At 40.3% G+C, this 24146-nt stretch overlaps 3 protein-coding genes across 3 annotated transcripts; all 3 read left to right on the top strand.

Moving 5' to 3' along the window:
* Positions 1-8436: 8436 nt before the first annotated feature.
* LOC141595209 (uncharacterized) lies at positions 8437-9132 on the top strand. Its single transcript, XM_074415179.1, has one exon. It carries the CDS (start codon positions 8437-8439, stop codon positions 9130-9132), a length of 696 nt encoding a protein of 231 aa, XP_074271280.1.
* Positions 9133-9178: 46 nt separating this feature from the next.
* LOC141595208 (uncharacterized) lies at positions 9179-9985 on the top strand. The gene has a single exon (XM_074415178.1). It carries the CDS (start codon positions 9179-9181, stop codon positions 9983-9985), a length of 807 nt encoding a protein of 268 aa, XP_074271279.1.
* Positions 9986-10890: 905 nt separating this feature from the next.
* On the top strand, positions 10891-20811 carry LOC141596868 (uncharacterized). The gene is given in 11 exon segments (XM_074417137.1): positions 10891-11766; positions 14150-15289; positions 15429-15582; positions 15585-16513; positions 16885-16926; positions 18352-18428; positions 18854-18938; positions 19019-19102; positions 19230-19331; positions 19423-19521; positions 20322-20811. Coding segments are annotated over 11 exon segments (3501 nt in total). The 5' UTR covers positions 10891-11088; the 3' UTR covers positions 20433-20811.
* Positions 20812-24146: the final 3335 nt, after the last annotated feature.

Here is a 24146-nt window from a genome sequence, read left to right as displayed (position 1 = left end):
GGTAGACACATCTCAGATAATATTCTACTTGCTCATGAAGCCATGCACAAAGTCAACTCACACAAAAAAGGAAAGAATGGTCGATTCGCCTTCAAGGCTGATATGAGTAAGGCGTATGATCGGGTTAACTGGGACTTTCTAAAGGCTGTATTACTTAAGGTGGGATTGCCACCTAGACTGGTGACAATTATAATGAACTGTGTAACGACAGTGTCATATCAAGTGCTCTTCAATGGTGCCCCCCTTCCATTGTTTCAACCAAAATGTGGCCTGAGACAGGGAGACCCCCTTTCGCCATATCTGTTTGTGTTGTGTATGGATGTATTGTCCAAAAATGTATTACGACTACAAAACAAGGGTACTCTACGGGGTATCACTCTAGCGCAAGGGGAAAGACAATTGACTCATCTATTCTTTGCGGATGATGCGGTCTTTTTCCTACAGGATAAAGATGAGTCTGTAAAGGAATTTCACAAATTGCTAGTTGATTATTGTGATGCATCAGGGCAAGTTATAAATGAGGAAAAATCTGGGATTATTTTTAGTCCTAGCACGAAGATTAGGAATGCAAGGACCTGCATGAAGATTCTCAAGATAAAAGGAAATAAAGGAATGGGTAAATATTTGGGTTTACCCACAGAGGTGCAGGGTTCAAAGAAGACTTTCTTTAAAGGCTTGATGTAACATCCCGTTTGATGTCTATGAGTGTCTTGGTATTGGGTTTGATAGTTGATGTTGATAGTTGATGATATTATGGAGCTAGCAGCATTAGAGGATGGTAGTTGATTATGTGTGGAGTTGGTGTCGTGAGAGACATATATGTGGTAGATACGATATAGTGAGTCATGCTGTGGAAGTAAATATAGTTGGTAGAATGGGGGTTAAGAGTTCATGTTCTATGTTCGGTCGGGTTCTCGAGTCCTTAGCTAAGTTGTTGTGTCTTGGTCGAGTCGATGGTTTTTTTATGTATGGGTTGAACTTCGGGGACGAAGTTCCTTTTAAGGAGGGAAGACTGTAATACTCGTATTTATAAGTCTTGGGGTACTCTATCGAGTAGCCCTTACTCTGTCGAGTAAGGGCAAGTTGCGAAATATAATAGTTTCGACTGTTGTTGGTACTCGATCGAGTAGCCGGGGTACTCGATCGAGTAAGGGGGTACTCGATCGAGTACCTTGGGTACTCGATCGAGTGTCCTGTTTTACGGGGAGTTTTCTCGGGTTTTGTTAATTACGCGATTAAGGTATTTAAACCAATTCGTCTTTGTTCTAAATCACTTTTTACAAAACCTAAAACCCGTTTAAGAGAGAAAGCAACTTGTCTTCTTCCTAATCGCGTTCTTGACAATTTCCGGAGTTCAGACGGTCGGTTTGCATCGTAGTTTGTGTCGTTGGATTCCTTGCGTCAAGGGTAAGCTTTTAATGTAATTTATATAATGTTCTGTTAAGATTAGTGAAACCCTAATTTAGGAATTGGGGGTTTTATGAATAGTAATTGAATAGTAGTATCTATGTGTTGTATGGTAGGAGGAGAGTTCATAGAAGAGGCGTTTTGAGGCAGTGTAGATACCATCTGCGTGTTGTGCTATCCAGGTAGGATTTCCTACTCGCATTAGTCCCATAATGGGATATTGGTGATGTCTTTGTAGTTAGTCGATTGATATGATGATTGTAATTGTAATTGTGATTGTGATTGTGGTTGTGTTTGTGATGGTTCTCGAGATGCGTTCTCGGTTGAGTGGGGTCACTTGCGGGAGTGATCTCACGCCCTAGTTTCGCCCTTCGTGGAACCCGCCACGAAAGGGGATGTGCACATTAATGGACGGGGTTATCGCTCGTACGATGAGCGGGGCTTAGGTGGGAACACTGCGTCCCCCAGCGGCGGGTCCGGTCCAAAGGGATGTCGATATGAGACGATGGGAGTTGGTGGTGTGTGTGTGTGTGTGTGTGATTCGGTTATCTGTTTATCTTATTGTTGATATATGTTTTGAATTGTGTGATTAGTATCGACCCCGTTTAAATGTTTTAAAATCGTGGTGATCCATTCGGGTGGTGAGCGATTATTGAGCGGTGTGATATGACGCGTATGGGATAGCCGGGATGAGTCATCACGTGGCGGTTAGAAGTCTTCCATTGTGTCCGACGAAGTCTAGTAGCTTTGATAGTTTTAGTTGTAGACCGTATGAGAACCTTGTAATTCCTTTTGTTAGCTTTGGTTTTATAATGTAATCACTTAAACTTATTTAATAAAGTATGTTTCTTCATTGTCTTATGATTATCATGCCTCGGGTAACCGAGATGGTGGCGTCCTTATACCTGAGTGGTCCTGGTAAGGCACTTGGAGTATGGGGTGTTACAAATGGTATCGTAGCGACGATCTTGGAACTGTAACAAATGAACATAATGAACATAGGGAGTCTAATAAAATGAACCTGGTGTATGTGTAATGGGAGCCCCACCTGATGCTAGGTTTTGGGTGAGTAGGCGCCCTCACTTCAAAATCTTGGCCCCATGATACTTAAGCCAGTCACATGGTATGGGAACGTGGAGTCCGTGTGTATATGTGCGACGTGTATGTTAATTGTGCTGTATATGGTTTGTTGAAAGCATGTTGCATGATAGTTGGTTGACATGATGGTTGGAATCGTTGAAAAGGTATATGAGAATGATGAATGATATGGTAGGAAAAGAATGTAGTTCGTATATGACGATGTGTGATGAAGTGGATTTGTAATGTTGTTGTATTAGCAACATGGAAATAGGATTTGTAGTGTATGGGTGTGGTTTGTGTTATGAAAAGTTATGAAAATTTAAAACATGCGAGTAATACATGATTGAAAGTTGAATGTTATATGAGCATGATAGGTGGTAATGTTTGACTTTTGGTAAGTAGTAACATGAAGAATAGAGGTTCAATGATATGTGTTTTGTATAACGAATTGGATGAAAAGCATGATGGTCATTTTATAACGTGGCACTTAATAACACGAAGTAGATTATTTTGTTGATTGTATGAGGAGTCGCGCAGATTTGAATGCGTAGTTGTAATCATAATGTTGAAATAATAATGAATGCATAGTACGTTAGGGTATGTGAGATAACATGCGGGTAGTATTCACGAGTCTGCATGACTCGATCGAGTGGGTTTGATTCGATCGAGTGGGTACTTGTCGTTATTTTGACCAGAATCGTGTTTTTGGGCACTCGATCGAGTACCTCGGGCACTCGATCGAGTATGGGGTCACTCGATCGAGTAGCCGGGCTACTCGGTCGAGTAAGTCGAGATCGGAAGGTCTGTTTGGGTTACGAGTCGGGGCACTCGATCGAGCATGATTGGGCACTCGATCGAGTAGCCTCAACTCGATCGAGTAGGTTCTCGTACTCGATCGAGTGGGTCTGTCTGCAGTCATATGCGTATTTCGGGTCATATGTTTGGCTTTTGACATTCGTTGCATATTATGTTTAATTCAAAGGTGTTGTATTATTTCTTTATGCATTGTTTTACGTATGTGTTGGTCCTGAAAGCGTAAGTTACCCAATCTTTTGATGTAAAGAGTGGCACTATGATGAGTATGAGTTCGGTGGGGAGGACATGAGTTATATGTGATTATGATAGATGGTGGAAAAAGAAAAGGAAGATTGGTATAGTTTATTGAGGCAAGGCGCACGTTTTGCGAGACGGGATGAGTGATATGATTGTGTGTTGAGTAATGTAGAAATAAGTGAATATAGACAAAGGATGATGTGAGTATAATGAACGTGAGAATGAAAAGATTGAAAGTAAGAATGTGGATAGTGGCAGCTTGAGATGTGTAAAGAGTTAAGGAGGGAAATGGTTAGGAGTCGTGTGGGTTATGGATTTAGGTAGTGAAAGTTCGTTTAAAGGGGGGTTGAGAAGAGTAATATATAGTGAACTTTGTGGGGACATGTCGCGAGGTGTATTTATAGACAGTGAGTGAGTTTGGGAGGTTTATTAAAAGATGAAACTCTTGTGAGTTCCTTGGGTAATTGGCGGTATGAAAGGAATTTTGATTTCTAGAGATGTAAGAAGGAGATGCAATTGTTGAACAAGAAATGTTGATTCTATGGATGTATTAGTGGCAAGGGTGATGGATGACATGATAAGAGAATATTTGTGGTAAGAAAGAGGGAGATGATATCGATATAAAATAATGGGATTTGAGTTTTGGAGCGATGAGAAGGTAATTGGTGCACAAAAGGGTTAGATAGAAGTAATAAGGAGTTGAGCTATTAAATTGGTATTATTGAGTGTAAAGAGAAAAGAAGGATAAAAGTAAGCTGAGGAAAATGTTCACCGGAGTTATGTGATGTAAAGGTAAGGAATCATCGAAATGTGTGATAGTATCACGAAGATGTTAGGCAAGGTTATATAGGAGTTTCAGGACAACATGATTGATAATGAGTTTCGAGGAATTAAGGAAAGTAAGAAGTTGGAAGAATATCTGCATAATATGAGATTTTGGTGGAGAAATGGACGATGATTCAATTAAGGAAAATATTGGGAAGAACGTTGAGATAATTTTGTTCATGGATTCGATGTTCGTTGTTTGGGATGTTAACCAAAGATAGAAAAGAAATCATGATATTTAGAGGTGAGTGAAGAGGTTTGATGTCCTGGACGGTGGTAGTGTTATGGTCTTTGACTAGTGGTTAAGGGAAAGTGTATATTAGAAAAGTGGCAATTCTAAAGAGGCCGATTTTGTAAAGACCTAATTGATAAAAGTACGGTTGTCAGGAAGTATAAGACATAGTCTTAGGAGGTGGTTTCTCATAATGAGTGTTAGCGGTATGGTTATGTATGGCGAAGGTCTTTGGTGATGCGAAGGAAGAATGTGATGAGGGCATGCGAGTTAAGCTCGGACGACGAGTAACCTTTGTTGAGTGGTAACTTACGTGGTCGGGATTGACTAGTTGGTTGTGATTACGGGTCTATGATATGTGTAAATGTTTGTGTGAGGTTCTGACCTCACAAGAAGTGGTTCGGTGTGATAATTATAAAGCTATTTTATGAATGTTCTGTAATATATATATGTTGGACACGGTAGTTTAATTGAATGATATTCAAAAAGGTAATAATTTGATTAATTTGACATGGCTAGTTATAATTTTATGTGTATTAATAACACACGTGTATTCCGTGAAATGGTAGAGATGATGTTCATGAGATGCTTATCTGTTATTTCATATAATATGTTGCGTTGTGATAGAGTAAAGTGGATTGGAGTAAGTTTCCTTGTCCGAAAGGTTATTTCCGAGGCAGTATTTATGGAATCGTATGTAGTTGTGATGTCTATCGATGTGGTTGTAGTGCCTCGGGTGGTGATCCGGGCTCGATATTTAGTGTTGTGATGCGGGTATTTTCGCACTACGGTGTGGCTGTTGGTGGCGGTGTTGTGATGCCGTCACCGGTTGTGGTGGAGTAGGCGGGATGTTTATGATTCGAGTTTTCGAAAGTGCATACCAGTTATACATAGATTGTTGTTTTGGTTGCTGTTGTTCTCTGTGAGTTTTGGTTGAACATGTAGACAGTTGTCTTGCTTATTGATGTTTTCTTTACCGGGTTAAGTTAAGAATGAGGTAGAGTATGATATGAAATGGAGTTGAATATGTTTCGTTGTTGTCATGGGACAGTGATAATCTGTTGATGGGACACGGTTGTGAGAGGTTGTTACGGTAAAGTTGATCTTGTTTTCAGATGAGACATCGTTAGACATGGTAATGGAAAATGATTCGTGGAACATGTGTTGTAATGATCTGAAAGCGGCAGGTAGTTCATAATCTTTTGATGAGACAGTGAGTGTAGGGTGTTAAGGAAATTAGTGTCATGCTAAGTGTGTATGAATTTTGCGGTTATGAAAGAAAGAACTTGAGGATCTAGTGTGCGAGTACGTAACGAGTGCGGACCGTGAGTTATGCTTCTGGGAGATAAGTGCCTTACGTAGAGAGGTATGTTGTTGGCAGTAATAATGAAGAGTTAGTATGGTGATTTTGCTACGAGCCTTATGGTATAGGTTAGGGGTGTGCAGATTGATTTGAAGTATGAGAACTGTTGAAGTAAGAGAGCCTTGAGTAATAGGAGTGATTATGGAAATGAGGTTATAGGCAGTTATCTTTGACATAGGGTGGTGATGAGGATAATGAGATAATATAGCTAAGGGTTTAGTATTAGCGAGTTACGAGGACGTAACATTTGTCTTAAGAGGAGTAGGGTGCGATAAAACAGATTTTGATGGTTGTACATATGGTAATATATTCGGAAGTTGAGTCTTGATGTAGAATAAAAGATCGATTCATGTTGTGGGTGATTTTATTAAAGGTCATGACCGTGCTTGTAGTAGCGTGATGTTTAGGAGTGTGAGAATATTTCGCTAGTATTGACAGTTGGATGATGAGGTTGCGAGTGTGAGTAAACTTCGAGGACGAAGTTCCTTTTTAAGGGTGGTAGAATGTAACATCCCGTTTGATGTCTATGAGTGTCTTGGTATTGGGTTTGATAGTTGATGTTGATAGTTGATGATATTATGGAGCTAGCAGCATTAGAGGATGGTAGTTGATTATGTGTGGAGTTGGTGTCGTGAGAGACATATATGTGGTAGATACGATATAGTGAGTCATGCTATGGAAGTAAACATAGTTGGTAGAATGGGGGTTAAGAGTTCATGTTCTATGTTCGGTCGGGTTCTCGAGTCCTTAGCTAAGTTGTTGTGTCTTGGTCGAGTCAGTATGGTTGTTTTTATGTATGGATTGAACTTCGGGGACGAAGTTCCTTTTAAGGAGGGAAGACTGTAATACTCCGTATTTATAAGTCTTGGGGTACTCTATCGAGTAGCCCTTACTCTGTCGAGTAAGGGCAAGTTGCGAAATATAATAGTTTCTGACCTGTTGGGTACTCGATCGAGTATCTGGGGTACTCGATCGAGTAGGGGGGTACTCGATCGAGTACCTTGGGTACTCGATCGAGTGTCCGGTTTTACGGGGGAGTTTTCTCGGGTTTTGTTAATTACGCGATTAAGGTATTTAAACCAATTCGTCTTTGTTCTAAATCACTTTTTACAAAACCTAAAACCTGTTTAAGAGAGAAAGCAACTTGTCTTCTTCCTAATCGCGTTCTTGACAATTCCCGGAGTTCAGACGGTCGGTTTGCATCGTAGTTTGTGTCGTTGGATTCCTTGCGTCAAGGGTAAGCTTTTAATGTAATTTATATAATGTTCTGTTAAGATTAGTGAAACCCTAATTTAGGAATTGGGGGTTTTTATGAATAGTAATTGAATAGTAGTATCTATGTGTTGTATGGTAGGAGGAGAGTTCATAGAAGAGGCGTTTTGAGACAAACAGATACCATCTCGCGTGTTGTGCTATCCGGTAGGATTTCCTACTCGATTAGTCCCATAATGGGATATTGGTGATGTGCTGTAGTTAGTCGATTGATATGATGATTGTAATTGTAATTGTGATTGTGATTGTGGTTGTGTTTGTGATGGTTCTCGAGATGCGTTCTCGGCTTAGTGGGGTCACTTGCGGGAGTGATCTCACGCCCTAGTTTCGCCCTTCGTGGAACCCGCCACGGAAGGGGATGTGCACATTAATGGACAGGGTTATCGCTCGTACGATGAGCGGGGCTTAGGTGGGAACGGCTGCGGTCCCCCATCGGCGGGTCGGTCCAGTGGACGGTCGGTATTGAGACGATGGGAGTTGGTGGTGTGTGTGTGTGTGTGTGATTCAATTTTGTCTGTTTATCTTATTGTTGATATATGTTTTGAATTGTGTGATTAGTATCGACCCGTTTAAATGTTTTAAAATCGTGGTGATCCATTCGGGGTGGTGAGCGATTATTGAGCAGTGTGATATGACGCGTATGGGATAGGCCGGATGAGTCATCACGTGGCGGTTAGAAGTCTTCCGCGTGTCCGACGAAGTCTAGTAGCTTTGATAGTTTTAGTCAGAGACCGTATGAGAACCTTGTAATTCCTTTTGTTAGCTTTGGTTTTATAATGTAATCACTTAAACTTATTTAATAAAGTATGTTTCTTCATTGTCTTATGATTATCATGCCTCGGGTAACCGAGATGGTGGCGTCCTTATACCTGAGTGGTCCTGGTAAGGCACTTGGAGTATGGGGGTGTTACACTTGATTGATCATGTAATGAAGCGCATAACATCGTGGAACGGAATTTTTCTATCTCCAGCGGGACGACTAACCCTTATTTCTTCTGTCCTATCAAATCTCTCCAATTACTTTCTATCGGTGTTCAAAGTGCCGGTAAGTGTGACTCATAGACTCAACTCTCTTTTGTCACATTTTTGGTGGGCAGGATGTAAATCTGGAAAAACAATCCACTGGTATAGTCATAAATTCCTTAGTCTCCCGAAATGCGAAGGTGGGCTGGGTATAAGGAACATTGAATGCTTGAATCAAGCCATGTTAGCTAAACATGGATGGAGGATTGCCAAAGGGCATGATTCTTATTTTAGTCGTGTCTTCAGGAAATTATTATTGGGCAATGCCATGGTAGGAGATGAGGGATCTATTAGGAAGAAGTCGGGCTTTTCCTGGGGCTCGAGAAGTGTTCTCCATGGTCTAAATCTAATCCAGAAACATATGGGATGGAAACCTGGACGATCATCAAAGCTGAATGTGTGGACTAGTAAATGGGTGGAAGGGGAGTATGCGGAGGCTGGAAATAATAATCTTTCAGTAGATGTGGGTAACATTAGAAACCTTAAGGTAAAGGATCTTTACATTGAGGGGGAGGAGGATGAAAGGGGAAACTGGAATGAGGAAAAGATACGGGATCTATTCTCGGAGGAGTCTGCAAGCAAAATTCTGGCAATGCCAATTTTTCTGTCCCGAAGGGAGGATTCTATCTTCTGGCCGCATAGTAGCACGGGAGAATATAATGTGAAAAGTGGATATGGAATGGTATTCACGAATTTCATAGAAATGCATGGGTCGGAAAAGGATAGGTCTAGAGTTGGGTGGGAGGAAAAGGCTTTTTGCAGAAGTAAACTATGGAAACTACCGGGACCGGCAAAGTGGAAATTATTGCTTTGGAGGATCATTACTGATACGCTACCGGTAGGAAACAATTTTCTAAAAAAGGACGATCCCAGCTGAGACGAGTTGTAAATTATGTAATAATGAGGGGATGGTGACTGAGACAATGGAACACCTCTTTAGGGATTGCGAGATTTCAAAGAGGTTTTGGGCCTGCAATGAACTAGGTATTCGAGTTACACATGATAGTACTATAGACATTAGGAAATGGATAATACATTGGGTTAACTACATGGGTAAACTTGAGGAGACAAATGGTCTGTTGTTAAGATTTATGGCTACATTATGGTGCTTATGGGGTGTAAGGAATAAAATCCTCTTCAAAAAGGAAAAATTCCACCCAACTACCCTCTTAAGCACCTGGGTCCTAGAAGTTGGTATGGCAGAAGTGGCTTTAGTTGAATATTCTAAGGAAAGAGAGAAAAGGACTAGAAATATGGCCGATATGGAGGATGAAAGGAGGAGGTGGTTAAGAGAGAGTAAACCTTTTTATGCAGTTGGGTCAGGTTATAACTGTGAGTGTATTAGGGTAATGGTTGATGCAGGATGGAAGACATGGGAAAAGGCAAGCATAGGATGGGTGGCATACACGGAAACGGGTCAGAAAATTGTTGAAAAGTGTATGACAATTAAGGCGGAGTCATCTCTACAAGCGGAAGCTATGGGATTACGCGCGGCAGTTCTTTGGGCTAGGGAGGCAAGACGGTGGCATGTGGAAATTTCGTCGGACTGTTTACCGCTAGTTGCTTTTTTTGCAGGAATGGAGAAAGCCCACCACCTGACTAAAGAGATCCTTGAAGAAATCCTTGCCATTAGCAGTTCTTTCCATTGTCTTTCTTTTAGCTATATCCCAAGGTCGACAAACGAAGTAGCGCATAGCCTTGCTTGTAAAAGCGCTATCCAGATATGTTAGACTTTTATCTTTACTACTGTCAAAAAAAAAAAAAAAAAAAAAAAAAAAAAAAAAAAAAAAACTACCGGCTGGCCCCATTTTCCACTCACAATTGAAACATTTGGGATCTACCTTCTATTGTCCGCGAGCAAATTCAACAACTATGTGTTCATCATATCGTCGGATATGGCCAACTTGCTGATCTCTTACAAACTGCAATTACATGCCCAATTCCGTCTTCTTTTCTCTAAGATTGGTCTCGCACTCTCGCCTACATGCCGTCCATCATATATGAGCTTGTAAATCATATATGCAATGAGCAATGATAACTAAATTTATGTCTTCCTATCCTCTACTCCGAAATTGGAAACATATCTAATCTCATGTATAGTCGTCATTATACTTTTAGGAGTCAGAGCAACTGTAATTTACAAAAACATGTATTTTAGATAGGTCCTATATTTAGTTTTGTTAATCTCTAGCATAAATACGGAAGTTGTATTCAATCCCACCATTTGGTCCTCATCCATTTAAGTTCGATTATCATTCATGTTTTAAGATCGGGTTGATCGAATTTCGATCGAATACGAATGAAATTGACGGCCATCTTACTAATATTTGTTTCACAAATTCTCATTATATCAATGGCATGTATCATAGTTATAAGAAGACGGCCAAATATCCACCCACTTTAAGAAAAAAAATGTCATGGCCTAATGCCAAATGTCACCAGTGCCATTTCCTAAGCTACAACAGGTAATTTATCACATGAAAATGGTACTGGTGACATTTGGCGTTAAAATGGTGATATTTGACCCATTTTACTTAAAATGGGTGGATATTTGACCCGTTTATAAGTATAGACGGATATCCCGTCTATAATGAGCCGCATAGAGTTATCGTTAAGTCATTGAGAAGAATGATGATCCAAAATTCGCATCTTTGCGAAATCCATTCCCCTCCGAGCTGTATCATTCCCTGTTTCCCCCGCTCTACCCGGGAAAATCCCCCCCACCCACACCCACCAGTCAGCAGTTGAGCACCATCCCCCCCTCTCTCCCTCCCCAATAATTTTACTTATTTTCTTTACGATTTCCCCAAAACAAACAAACAAGCAAAATCCAATGCTTCGATTAATCCCCCGAATAATCCGGCACCGCCATTATCCTACACCTGTCCGCCACCGCCGCCGCCTATTATCATCCACGTCATCGCCGCATTCACCACCTTCTCTCTCAACTCAATGCCCAACCCCACACTCCTCTCTCCTCCACGTCACCGCACCACCACCCCCTCCTCCCTCTCGCTACCCATACACCTACCTCCTCGCCGCTGCAGCCACTGTATCCGGCGGCGCATATCTCATTTCCTCCACCTCCGCCCAAGACACCCTACAGACCGCTGTCTCCCGTTCCACCGAGTCCGCGTCCCGAGTTCTCCACCGGATGAAACAGACCGGTCGTGCCGCCGCTGTCCTAATGGACTCCCTTCGATCTGTGCTCTCCTCTGCCAACCTCGAGGTGCGTTCCGGGTTTGAGTTCCGTGTGGCGTCCTTTCTTGCTGATATTGCCGCGGCCAATGCAGCTAGGAGGTTGGCTATTGTTACGGCTGGCGGTGGTAGGGTTGTTGATTGGTTGCTTCAAACTGTTGCTGGTGAAGTTAGTGGGACCCAGGCCGAGGCGGCGAGAGCGTTGGCTTATTTGATTGCTGATCCTGTTGTTAGGAAGGAGGTCTTTGCTAGGCCTCACGCTGTTCCTTATCTTCTTCACTTTATTTTCTCTTCTCAGCCCCGCTCTCGTAAGGTCCGTCTTTCTTTACATTATTATACGGAGTAACATTCTTATACTGTATTGTGTGGCTCATTTACGATTATTGTCCGTGTTTCGTTGCATTATTCTGACTTCTGAGCTTGGTGATTTGTATTTGGAGTTTGTCAATTGTTGCAAATTTGCCATTACTATCAGTTTCATAATATGCTTGGTGCTGGACTTTTTCGCGGCTTGTTGATCTTACGAGTTTAGTTACTTGGTCGGTGTTGATTGATTTGCTCTCTTGTTCACACTTTTAGACTGTTGTGATTAGGAAGTTATTGAAGATTTTAATTGTTGTAAAATGCCTGTTTGAATGTTCAGAAATTTTTTCAAGATTTTTGCCTCTTTTGTCAGTTTCAGTTTACTGATAATTGGTTTCCACGTTTCATCAATATGCAATTCTAGGTCATGAGATTAGCGGTCTTTGTCTCAATGTATGCATATTCTTAGGTTATCTTCGAAGACTGTATTTAAGTTACAAACAATATGAAAGTAGGATAAAAGTCTTTTCCCTCCATCCTCTCGCATATTACCAACTATCCATGGTTGTCAGCTTCAAACACCACTACCACTGTCAAGCCACCAGCACCGCGTCTTATGATTCAGTGAGTTCTGGCCTCTGTTTATCTTATCTTATGTTCCTGTAGAAGAGATTTGGGATTTCAAACCCCCTTTACACCAAAACTTTTGATTTAACCTCTTCCTCAACATCTTCTCTCCTTCATTCTTTTTCTAATTGTTGTTGCCCTACCCTTGATGTTGCCCTATCCTTGAAGTTCTTACCCCTCGATTCCTAAATGTCGATCTATTACAAAATCAAAATAAAATTTACATGTTTCATAAGGAAATATAAATCTTACTCTTTTAGGGAACTCAATGACATCGCAAAAGTAACTAAAATATTTTCAAAAAGTAGCCTAATTTACAACAACAACAACAACAACAACAACAACAACATCATAGCCTTAATCCCAAAATGATTTGGGGTCGGCTGACGTGAATCATCCTTTAGAACCGTCCATGGGTGAACGCACACCTCAAAATACGAATAGAAGAGGGAGAATGAAAAACAAAAGGGAGAGCGAAAATGTAATGGAAAGTCAAGGTAATCTTAGAGGTTTTAAAATCGAATTCCGGATTTCTTTTATAAAAACTTAAAATTTAAATCGAGAGAAAAGATTAAAACGATTTTGAAAACCGAAATAGAATTAAGGATCCGGAATGCCTTAAAAGTAAACCAAGTAAAATATATAAGAAAGTGGTTGGTAAAAAAGTGTCATAAAGGAGAGAAGAACAAATAATTTAATTTTTTTAAAATTAAATAAAAACACTAAAAATGTCAAAAAAACATCAAATACTAAAAATCCACATGTATCCTTTCCCTCCATTGTGCCCTCTCCGTCACCATACTCTCCTCAAGCCCCAGAAATCTCATATCGTGCTCTATCACTCTCAACCATGTCTGTCTGGGTCTTCCTCTACCTCTAGGGACCTTTTCTCTCCTCCATATCTCCAGCCTCCTAACTGGTGCGTCCATAGGTCTCCTTCTCACATGGTCAAACCATCTTAGTCGGTTTTCCATCATTTTGTCCTCTATTAGCGCCACTTTTACCTTTTCCCTAATCACCTCATTCCTTAATCGATCTTTCCTTGTATGTCCGCACATCCACCTCAACATACGCATCTCCGCCACACTCATCTTTTGAATGTGACAATGTTTCACGGCCTAACACTCGGAACCGTAAAGTAAGGCAGGCCTAATTGTCGTGTGATAAAATTTTCCCTTTAATCTTTAGAGCATATCTTTATCGCATAAAAACCCTGAAGCACTCTTTCATTTCAACCATCCCGCTTTAATTCTGTGAGCCCATCTCCGTCTAACTCTCCATCTTTTTGAATAATAGATCCTAGATATCTGAAGAAATCTGACCCCTCAACAACATCCCCATCGAAAATAATACTCCCTGCCTCTGTCGATCTCAACCCCGCCACTTTAGTGAACTGGCACCTCAAATACTTAGTCTTACTCCTGCTCAGCCTAAACCCACGAAAAATTAGCCTAATTTACATAATAAGCAATTCAATCAAAGTGAGAAAATTTTTGTACTTCAAGAATGAGGTGAAAAAGAGAGGATGTAAATCTGAGGCGAGAACGAGAAGCAGTAGAAAATGGAGATTCATAAGAACAGTTACTCTCCATCACTAAACTTCTCTGTATTGGGGTCTCTGGGTATCGTGTGTATCTCTTTCTTGTAAAACAGTGTTTTTCCTTTGTATCTCAAATCTTGGTTTTTGCCATTTCATGAGATTAGTTGCTTTTAGATGCTTTAGTGAATTTGTATTCCATAAAAACCTTTTGCTTTCATTGGAACAGAATTCAAGAATTTATGATTCTTTGAAAGGTAGGAGCATGCTTGTTGCTGCAATAATGGATGTTGTAACTTCTAACTGTGACAGCAAAGACAATGTGCTATGTCAGCCATGTCTTTCAGCAAATGCTGAAATGAGAGACATAGCGTCAGCTATCCAAGTAATTGAAGGTGGCCTGAATCTTGATGATTCTCATAGCGATGAAGATGATGATGGTGACAGAGGATTGAAGGGCATTGGTATTAAAATTCTTGGTGGGACTACTGTATTGGGATTTTCAAGAACTAGTGCGGTACTGGATTATCCTGATAGTGATAATGTAGAATCCAGCAAATACACATCTAAAAACCTTCTGAATCAAAAAAGATATGATGGCTCTCATGAAGATGCAAATGTGTCGTCGGCCGTTGTACCTGGTCTCTGGGATGATTTACATTCTCAGCATGTTGCTGTGCCTTTTGCTGCTTGGGCCTTGGCAAATTGGGCAATGGCTTCAGAGGTCAACAGAAATCATATTCAAGAATTAGATCAAGATGGAGATGCGGTCATGACAGCTTTAGCCGCTCCTGAACGATCAGTGAGGTGGCATGGGAGTCTGGTAGCTCGTCTGCTTTTGGAGGACGACCATGTCCAGTTGAATGATAATGTTTCTGGGTGGAGTTCTAGTCTTCTCGCCACGATGTCTCAAGCTTGCAAAACTGACGACATTTCACTCGCACTTGTGGCTCTGTCTGCATTCTTGCTATCTCTTGAGCGGAGTTCAGGGGCTAAGAAAGTTCTGATGGAGAAAGGTCTTGGTATAATGAGAGACACTGCTAAACAAACAATGAAGCATCAGGATATTCAAGAAGCACTGGCTAGGGCCTTAGAATTGATGTGTACTGGTGAGAGTGAAATTCATCTATCTCTTGAAGAAAGTCTGAAATGGTCTGGTGTCTTGCTTCCTTGGGCCTGTGGACAATTGTCTTCTGAAAAAACAAGATCGTCTGCTAAGAATATCCTTTCAGTTATTTTTGAGGATTTTGGTCCATGTTCTGTTCCTATATCTCAAGGATGGCTGACTATTTTATTGAGCGAAGTTATGAGCTCTACTAAGATTACATCTGCAAAAGGGGTCTCTCAGGTCAAAAGTGATAAAGTGAAGGTTTGGAATACACACGTCTTTTTCCCCCTTTTTTTAATTAATAAGACATCATTCTTTCCGTACTTCCTTTATTGTTGCATTTTGTTAAATCGTTCTACAAGTGGATTTATCATTTATGAGATGCTATTTACACTCGCAGACTCAAATTGATCAGGCAAACATTCAATCTGGAATACTAATAGCTGGTCAATTGGCAAACTCGGTTGTGAATCTAGCTGGAAAGCAACTCGGAACTGTCTATGGCTTTGGGGACTTATTCCCTCTTTCAGATCTACTTAATTTAGAACCTTTTATGGACCCTTCAAAACCTTAAACAAAGACCAAACCCCAAAATGTGATGCTACAGACTCTGCCGTGGCTACCCTTAAGGGAATTAAAGCACTGACTGAAATTTGTGCTGATGATCTTCTGAATCTAAACAAAATAGTTGATTTTGGTGTATTATGTTTGTTGCGGCGCTTATTACTGAGAGATGATTATGAAAATCTTGCTGCTATTGAAGCATATGATGCGTCGAGAGTTAGGGAGGGACAAGACAGTGGACCAAATGTTCCTACTGAGTCAACAGCCGACATCTCTGATCCATCACAGATTCGGATTCCTCCCTCTTCTCATATCCGGAGGCATGCTGCAAGATTGTTAACTATCCTTTCAGCCTTACCAAAAGTCCAAAAGGCAATCTTAGCCGATGCAACATGGTGTAAGTGGCTTGAGGATTGTGCTAATGGAAAAATTCTTGGATGCAATGACCCCAAAATTCAAAGTTATGCAAAAGCAACTTTGTTAAATGTGTTTTGCCATGAAGAAGGCTTTCTAGACTCTAAGAAGAGTAGTGGATCTGGTACTGCAGTTGTGAATGAAAATCGTGTCTGTCCTCGTTATGAAGACATGATATTTCTGATCAATCCCAATTTGCCACACTGGAAATGCGCTGACAAACCCAATTACGGTGCCTCAAACGAATCACCTGATGATGATGCTGATTCAGTTGATTCTGTGGAGGAGCACTTGAAGCAAGAAGCCCCCCCAATAGACGTTGTTTTTGTTCATGGTCTACGTGGAGGGCCTTTTAAGAGTTGGCGCATATCTGAAGACAAGTCATCAACTAAGTCAGGTCTTGTAGAGAAAATAGATCAGGAGGCTGGGAAGCAAGGAACGTTTTGGCCAGGTGAATGGCTCTCAGCTGATTTTCCTCATGCCCGTTTGTTTACACTTAAGTATAAGGTTGGTCTTAAGTTCTTATGTTAAAATTTGTAAAGTTATTCCCTTTCGCCACATTTAAACTTCATACTTTCCTTTTGGTTGTCCATATTTGAAGTTCCCGCTTCAGAATCTTTTCCTTTTTAGTCTGTTATTTGTCATCATCGTAAGTTGTAATCTGACATTTTTTCTCAACATGCATTTCCCACCAAATACTATTGAGTTCCTTGTATATTTTGCCCTAGGAGACATTACCTTTAAAGGTTGATGAAGGTTGTATACTTGTATAATGCTTACTTTTATTTGTATATGCGTCGAACTTTGTCACTTTTGTCGTTTGGAAAATAAGTTTTCACTTTGCACTTATGCACTTGTAATTTGTGTTTTCATTGCAGACAAATCTTACTCAGTGGTCTGGAGCTAGTCTTCCTCTCCAGGTTTGCAGTTTCCTCCTTAATCTTTTTGTAGAAGCATTTCCAGCTGTCATTATGCTATTTTTTAGCTGTACTCTGTTTGATGATTATGCTTATGTTTTGAAGTTGATTATCATGTAGTACGTATATCTTCATATAAGGTCCGTTAGAGGGTAAGATTTATTCATCTTTCCCTCTCAATAAGAGACACACTTGTATCAAATGGTATTTATACTAAGGGCTTGCTTGGATTGGGGGTAAAAGGGGGGGAATGATTAAGGGAGTAATATGTAAGGTGTGTTTTACATGTTTGGTATGAGAGTAAGTATTCACCTCCCGAATCTATTACCCTCATGAAGGGGTAATACATTACCCACCCTCCCCCTGGGTAATGATTAAGGGAGTAAAACATCTTGTCAGTAATTATTACTCCTATGCCAAACCTATCTTCAAGGAACTCATTACCCAAGTAATTAACTTCCTTAGTAATTATCACCCAATTAAAATTTACCCCCTAATTATTTCACGCATTCCAGGGAAGCCCTTTTGACTCCAACGAAAATGGACGAAATATTTTTAACTAGGAAAAAAATCCTCAATGTTCTAAAGGCTCGTGCTTAGACCTATCAAAATTTGACTTGACCCTACCGACCCGTTTTATTCATGGTCAAGACTTGTAAATCTTGACTTGCGACCTGATTGACCCTAACCCGATATGACCCATTAATTTAGGATCGGAACCCGACAGAACTGATCTACCCGTTGGGTCAACGATAAATCAATAATTTTATTAAAATAAATATTTATATATCATATTTGAGATAATAATTTAAAATATTATTAAAAATCAAATTTATATGACTTTTATATCATTTAATAATAAAATAATCAAATTTATATGACTTTTCTTTAACTCCCAATGTATAAATTACTTTTCTCCTTCATATGAAGCTTCTGGATGTTATCTATTTTTATGTTAAGATTTTGGGTAGATTTACCACCAATCTTGTGGACCTTCACACTGATTGCATAATAGGTTGGGCCGGGGTAATATTTCGTACTTCCTTACGATTCAGTTGGTTCTTATCATTTTTATTATTTTGTGAGGAGTATCTTAAAATCAAAATTAAAGAACCAAATGAAGTATAAGTCTGGGTAAAGCATTAACTAAGAAGTCTTTTCTAGAGGTTTGCCTTGTGTGTAAACAGATTTTATGCAAGTTTAACTTTGTCAAGTCGCCTATTATTTGGGCCTAATCCTCCCAATTACAATTATAATATTAATGATAATTAATTTGTTTTAGACCAGTCATGTGGATGATAAGTTCTTCTTTTCAACTTAAATTATCTTTTGTACACACTACACAGTATTCGCTTTTGCCAACTCTTTTACTTCATAATGCAGTCTTCCTTTCTTAACGAGCCATAAAATATTTCGCGGAATTTTCAGGAAGTCAGCTCGATGCTTCTAGATAAGCTTGTTGCTGCAGACATTGGGAGTCGGCCAGTTGTTTTTGTGACGCACAGGTCCTCTTTCTCATCTCAGTACCAGTTTCTCTATCGTTCACATGCTCCTTTTGTTTCTTATGGTTATTTATGTAGGGGCTTGTTCAGTTGGAAGTAATTGGAGGGAAAGGGAGGGGAGGGGGAGGGAGAGATACTAATTCCCTTGTTTGGTTATATAGCATTGGATGGAAATGCAGGAAGAGGGAAATGGAGGAATGCATTTTTAGTTTTCCCAAGTCAAATCAAAATCCCTCTTACATAGGAAAAGTTTTGAGGAGAAACTCCGGTGCTCCATTCCCCCCTCTCCTCACCTCTCCTTGGCTTCCTTCCACCCTCTCCCCTCCCATTCTCTGCTCAAATTTGATCTTAACACATCTTTAGGGATCACTGTGGTATATCTATTGGCCCATTTTGTACATAATATTTCAAGTAGTTCATGTTCGCAGCATGGGTGGACTGGTCGTCAAGCAGCTGCTACATCAAGCAAAGGCAGAGAATTTGAATAGCCTTGTCAATAATACTATCGGCGTAGTATGCTCTTGATTCATATCTTTTCTTAATGACAAATAAAATTTATTGAAAACTTATACGTGATTCTATCTTGGTACTAGGTGTTCTATAGCTGTCCACATTTCGGCAGTAGACTTGCAGATATGCCTTGGCGGATGGGCCTTGTGCTTCGCCCAGCTCCTTCGGTTGGTGTCCTCTTTTCTATTTCTGATTATCTCAATTCAACATCAAGTGTGAAATATTAACTTTCTTACGCTCAGTGGTCAGATACTATATGTGTTAAGTTTAATTATTCTCGTCTATTTCTGATAGATAGGGGAGCTGCGAAGCGGGTCTCCTAGGTTGGTTGAACTTAATGACTTCATTCGTCAACTCCACAAGAAAGGATCGCTCGAAGTTCTTAGCTTTTGTGAGGTATATACTTTAAATTTGTCATTATTATAATGGTTATGCTACATAATCATATTTGATATTTCGCTCTTGATTGTTGGTTATTCATTTTTAGACAAAGGTAACTCCGCTTGTCGAGGGTTACGGAGGGTGGGCTTTCCGTATGGAGATAGTGCCAATTGAATCAGCATACCCCGGATTTGGTGATATTGTGGTAAGGATGTTACTTTTAAGTTTGCAGTACTCTCAATGGATTGTGTTCAGTAACCTATTTCTTTTCGGCCGTGCGTTGTGATCTATGTTGCTCGGACATGCTACGAGCATTGGACACCATTAAACCTTTGACTCAGTTCTTTAGATACCTGTCATTAAATGAGAATACAAGTCCAAGGCGTGTCTTTGAAGCAAGATTATGGGAAGGGAACGGGAGAAGAAGGAAGGATAGGAGGAATGGAGGGGGAGAGTTTTTCATCTAATTCTTTCTTTTGTTGGAGTGAAAATAATTTGTCTTGTAGTAGAAAAGTGGAAAGATTCATTTTCCCTCCCTTTCCAAATCCCTCCACTTTTATTTTCCTTACCAAAGAAAGAAAATCACTTCCCTGCATTTCCCTCCCCTCCCTTTACCTTCAAATCCACTAATCCAACCCAGACCTTAAAGCGAAATATAAAGATGTTAAAGAATTAAAGCTTAAAATCATTAAACATCAAACTAACTTTACAAAGTGCTTCATATAGTCATACATTTTTGCCATACATGCCTCCCATTTTTGCCTCATATAGGAGAATTGTCGGAGAGGTAAGAGTCGGATATGGATTTCATACTAGTATCCAAGATGACAACTCTTTTTCCTTAGCTTCAGGCCTTCAACATTTTAATTATTCTAATCAGACCGATAGTTTTTGAGTAATAGATGAAATCTTTCTATTTTATCTTTTTTTTTTCCCTGGAATTTTGATATTTCTTTGCTTTTTGGTTTTGGTTTTGTTTTTGATTTCGTGATTATTGCTGAACAGGTATTAGAGTCAACAGATCATATCAATTCTTGTAAACCAGTGAACCGTGACGATCCGTCTTATACAGAGATTTTAGACTTCCTACATAAATTGAAAGCTCTTCATACATGAGTATGTGGTCTATTATGCAGAATCTTACCGTGTTAAAATCCTCTGATAATGAACTGACAAGTGAAGCTCACTACAGTATTTAAGACTGCCGGCTGGTCATTCATCCTACTCGACTCTATTCTTTTATTCAGATTACGTAGTCAATTAACCCCAAGGGAATGATCATTTATGAGGCGTTCTTGGAAAAAAGAAAGATGATTAGGCTTGTTTCTTAGCTCTGTATACATGTACATAGTTAATTCAAGGGCTCAGCATGTATAATTGTATATGTAATTGTTGATGATGTATGACCCTGGAAGTAGATGCAACATCAGAAATGTAATTCGCATTCTTGTAAAACCGCGGTGCATGGAGGTGAGGCGCTTGAGCATTTTAAAAACCGCATACATTAGTTTTTTAGGAGCAAGTCATAGTAATAGTAATAGTAATAGTAATAGCTGTTTCGGCCATAATGACAAATTTGTTTGTGTTCTTTAGATCTCTTCTACCGCATCAAGAGGAAATCCTGATCCTGCAAAAAAAAATTAGTGTAACAAAATGATTTTAGAGATGATCTATTCCATTGAATATTGAAAGACTTATTTTCTCCTTGGCTGCAAAGAAACCAAAATCAACACTGACCTAACTATGTAGTTTTAACCTGTTGCACTAACACTTCAGGCCTAAGCAACAGACACACTATCTGCACGTATTCCTATACTGCCACAGATCGTACATCAGGCATGCCAAAATCATAGCGATCCTGTTTCTTGCAAGCCGATCTCTGCCTGCACTTTGTCCACCAGGTTATGCAATCCCTAGCAGGGAGTTCGGTCTGACACCAGTCAGAGATCATCATCAGACATCTGGTACTATAAGAGCATCCGCAAAGGTGTAGAACTACCTCTCCATATGCACTTTTTCTCCTTATATGGGGAACCTCACTAATGCACCAACCTCCCCATAATTTGAGGCTCCACCATTATTAGAGGAGGTTCCCAAAAAAAGTAAGGGTAAATTGTGTTCCTTTTGGGGAGGTTCCCAAATTTTTATATGTAAATGGTAGGGGTGTTCACCGGTCCAAAACCGGACCGGACCGGACCGGATGAACTCGCGGACCGGATAACCACATATCCCAAGACCGCGGACCAGACCGGTTAGGAGAGGACCCGGACCGGACCGGAACCCATCAGGTCCGGTTTTTTCCGGATTTGGACCGGACCGGTACTAATTTATAAGGCAAATTTAGTTTTATTTTTTAATGTGGACCGGATCGGATCGGACCGGAGACCGGTCACCATATTTTTTGGGACCCAGAGACCGGACCGGACCGGCCGGTCCGGGTCGGTCCGGTTTGCCGGTCCGGGCCACTTTTTGTTCAACCCTAGTAAATGGGGAATCTCATTGTTGCATAAATGTGGTTATAGATTGAGGAGGGTAGATGGAAAACTTAGTGGAAAATGAGGTGGACGAATAAGAAAAAGAGAGATAAAATATGGAGAACCCCATTGTTGCGGATGCTCTAATCACATATAAAAAACAAATGAGTGTCTGTTGCTTAGGCCTGAAGTGTTAGTGCGACAGGTTAAATGTGAAGTGACATTGTGCCTTCAAATGTAACAATGCCAATGTCCTTGATTGGATATGTAATCTTAAGAGGAATGTAGGGTAATCTATTTCATGGATTATGCCTAATATGTGTTTGTAATGGGATACTCTTGATATTTGATACAGTATGAGAATATTTACATTTTTCCAAAAAAAAATAAAAAAAATAATACACTACGTAGTTTTGCCAAATCATATAATGCTAATAATGGTTCTAGAATATTTCATAATCTATAAAATTTAATTAAAAGGCTCCTTGAAACCTTTTCAAAAAAACTCCTTGAAACATCTACTTAATGCCACGTCATAAATGCCATGTCACAATATCAAAATGCTCACATAAGCTTACTTAAGGCCATCTCACATTATCAAAATGCTGACATAAGCTTCTTCAAGCTTATTATTATGCCACGTTGCTAATAAATCTCACACATAACATCACAATCACAACTCACTACTACACCTGCTATCTTCGTCATTTTCCCCCAAAATTAGAAATTCGCCCTATTCTACAAACCCCTCTGTAAAGGTATTATTCTCCCGATTAATTAATTCATCCCCATCGGTACATCGACATGAATCAACTACACTGCTCCAAAGCGAAAGTGCAAAATAAAGATAGATACAAGATACCAATCGAATTTCATTAGAGGACGTTGGTGTACCGACCTACAACGACGCTATATTGTAAATTGCAACTGCGCCGGCATCAAGGACCAATAGATCGGTGTACCTGGCTCCGTGGGAGCGCCAAGTCCAAGCCATTCCATATGCAGCTCCATGGTTTCTTGCTTTGTCAAACTCTTTGTGAGTATCCGTGATATTACTAAATACCGTTTGCTAAACGAACTCGACATCGATCGTCACGGCTCATTTTAAAAATTGGCTAAATCACTATATTCATTCTTGGTTAATCAAACAAGGAAATTTAGTTGGCTGAATTTAAGTAGATTCGATGCTTCTTGTAACATTTTAACTTACTCATTTATATGACCCGTTCGTTTTGGAAGTATGAAGATTAGTTAGTTAGTTGACTTGATTAACTGGTCAAACAACTTGTAACTAACTGTATATAGAAGTGTGGACATGGGCCACGTCTCGGTCTCGGTTTGGGCCACCTACCAATCCGTAGTCACGGGCCACCCGCACGCTGCCAATCTGTGGACATGCAGCGGTCTTTTTTGAAAGCCACGCTCGGCGGCGTAAAGATCTTTCGACCGAATCGTTTTAGATCGGTCGGTTTGTCTCGTAAGGGCCTCAAACGATTAGAGATGTTCGAGTCTTCACCAAGCATTTGTGGGATGCAGGAACCCGTCGAATTCCACTTTATACCTCGGTCAAATCGAAGCACAAAGCAGCGTTTGATATAGGTACTAAAGATAAGAAAATCGTCCTCTTTAGCATCCTATCTCTAGAATGACTCTCGTACGCCCTGGATAAGGTCGTCCACTATCCAAAGTTTCTGAGTAAGAGGTGAAGGTACGTATTGGGAAGCCCTTTAATCAGACACCCAATCCCGCCCGCGTTTAGCGGCCTCTACTGATCGATCTTGGTTGGTTGAATGCAAAAGTTGACAAAACGGTTTAAATGCATGAATGCGCATCCAATGATTTAAACCTAACATGTGAGAGCTTTCTAAGTCGGTTGATTTAATCCAAGTATCAAGTATAAGATGTCGAGTTGGATTAATGGTTGATTTGCATGCAAGACGGAAATTAAACATCCATTTACCGTATTAGGTTTAGGGTGCATAACATGATCCATTTGTCTTAGTAAGGCATTTTGCAAATATGGTTTTGGATAATCAAGTAGTCATCGATCCGTCCTATATCCGGGTTAACCGAGTCGGGATCGTCTAGACTAACGCCGGAAGGGAACAGGCCCGCACTGCACGGCTATATGAGGCGCGAGCCCGGCGGTGTAAGGGGCCTCCTCTCGGTTTTGAAAATGAGAAATGGAGAGCCTGTTTAGGCGCGGGTTAGCCCACGGTTTATGTGCCGTGTTCTGACCTTTTAGAAAACGTTATGAAACGTATTGAAAATGGGTATTTGAACCCGGTTTGATTTGAAGGGGTCGTTTAGACCGCATTTGTTGATTTGAAGAACTAGACTCGAATAATCATCATTA

Source organism: Silene latifolia, chromosome 8 (genome assembly GCF_048544455.1).
Source record: "Silene latifolia isolate original U9 population chromosome 8, ASM4854445v1, whole genome shotgun sequence".
In the NCBI taxonomy this organism is placed as follows: domain Eukaryota; kingdom Viridiplantae; phylum Streptophyta; class Magnoliopsida; order Caryophyllales; family Caryophyllaceae; genus Silene; species Silene latifolia.
The sequence above is the reverse complement of the archived record's forward strand: the minus strand, read 5'-3'. Positions and strand labels throughout refer to the sequence as shown.

Coding starts and splice junctions, on each gene's coding strand:
- LOC141595209 (XM_074415179.1), top strand. CDS start 8,437: ATGTTAGCTAAACATGGATGGAGGATTGCCAAAGGGCATGATTCTTAT.
- LOC141595208 (XM_074415178.1), top strand. CDS start 9,179: ATGGAACACCTCTTTAGGGATTGCGAGATTTCAAAGAGGTTTTGGGCC.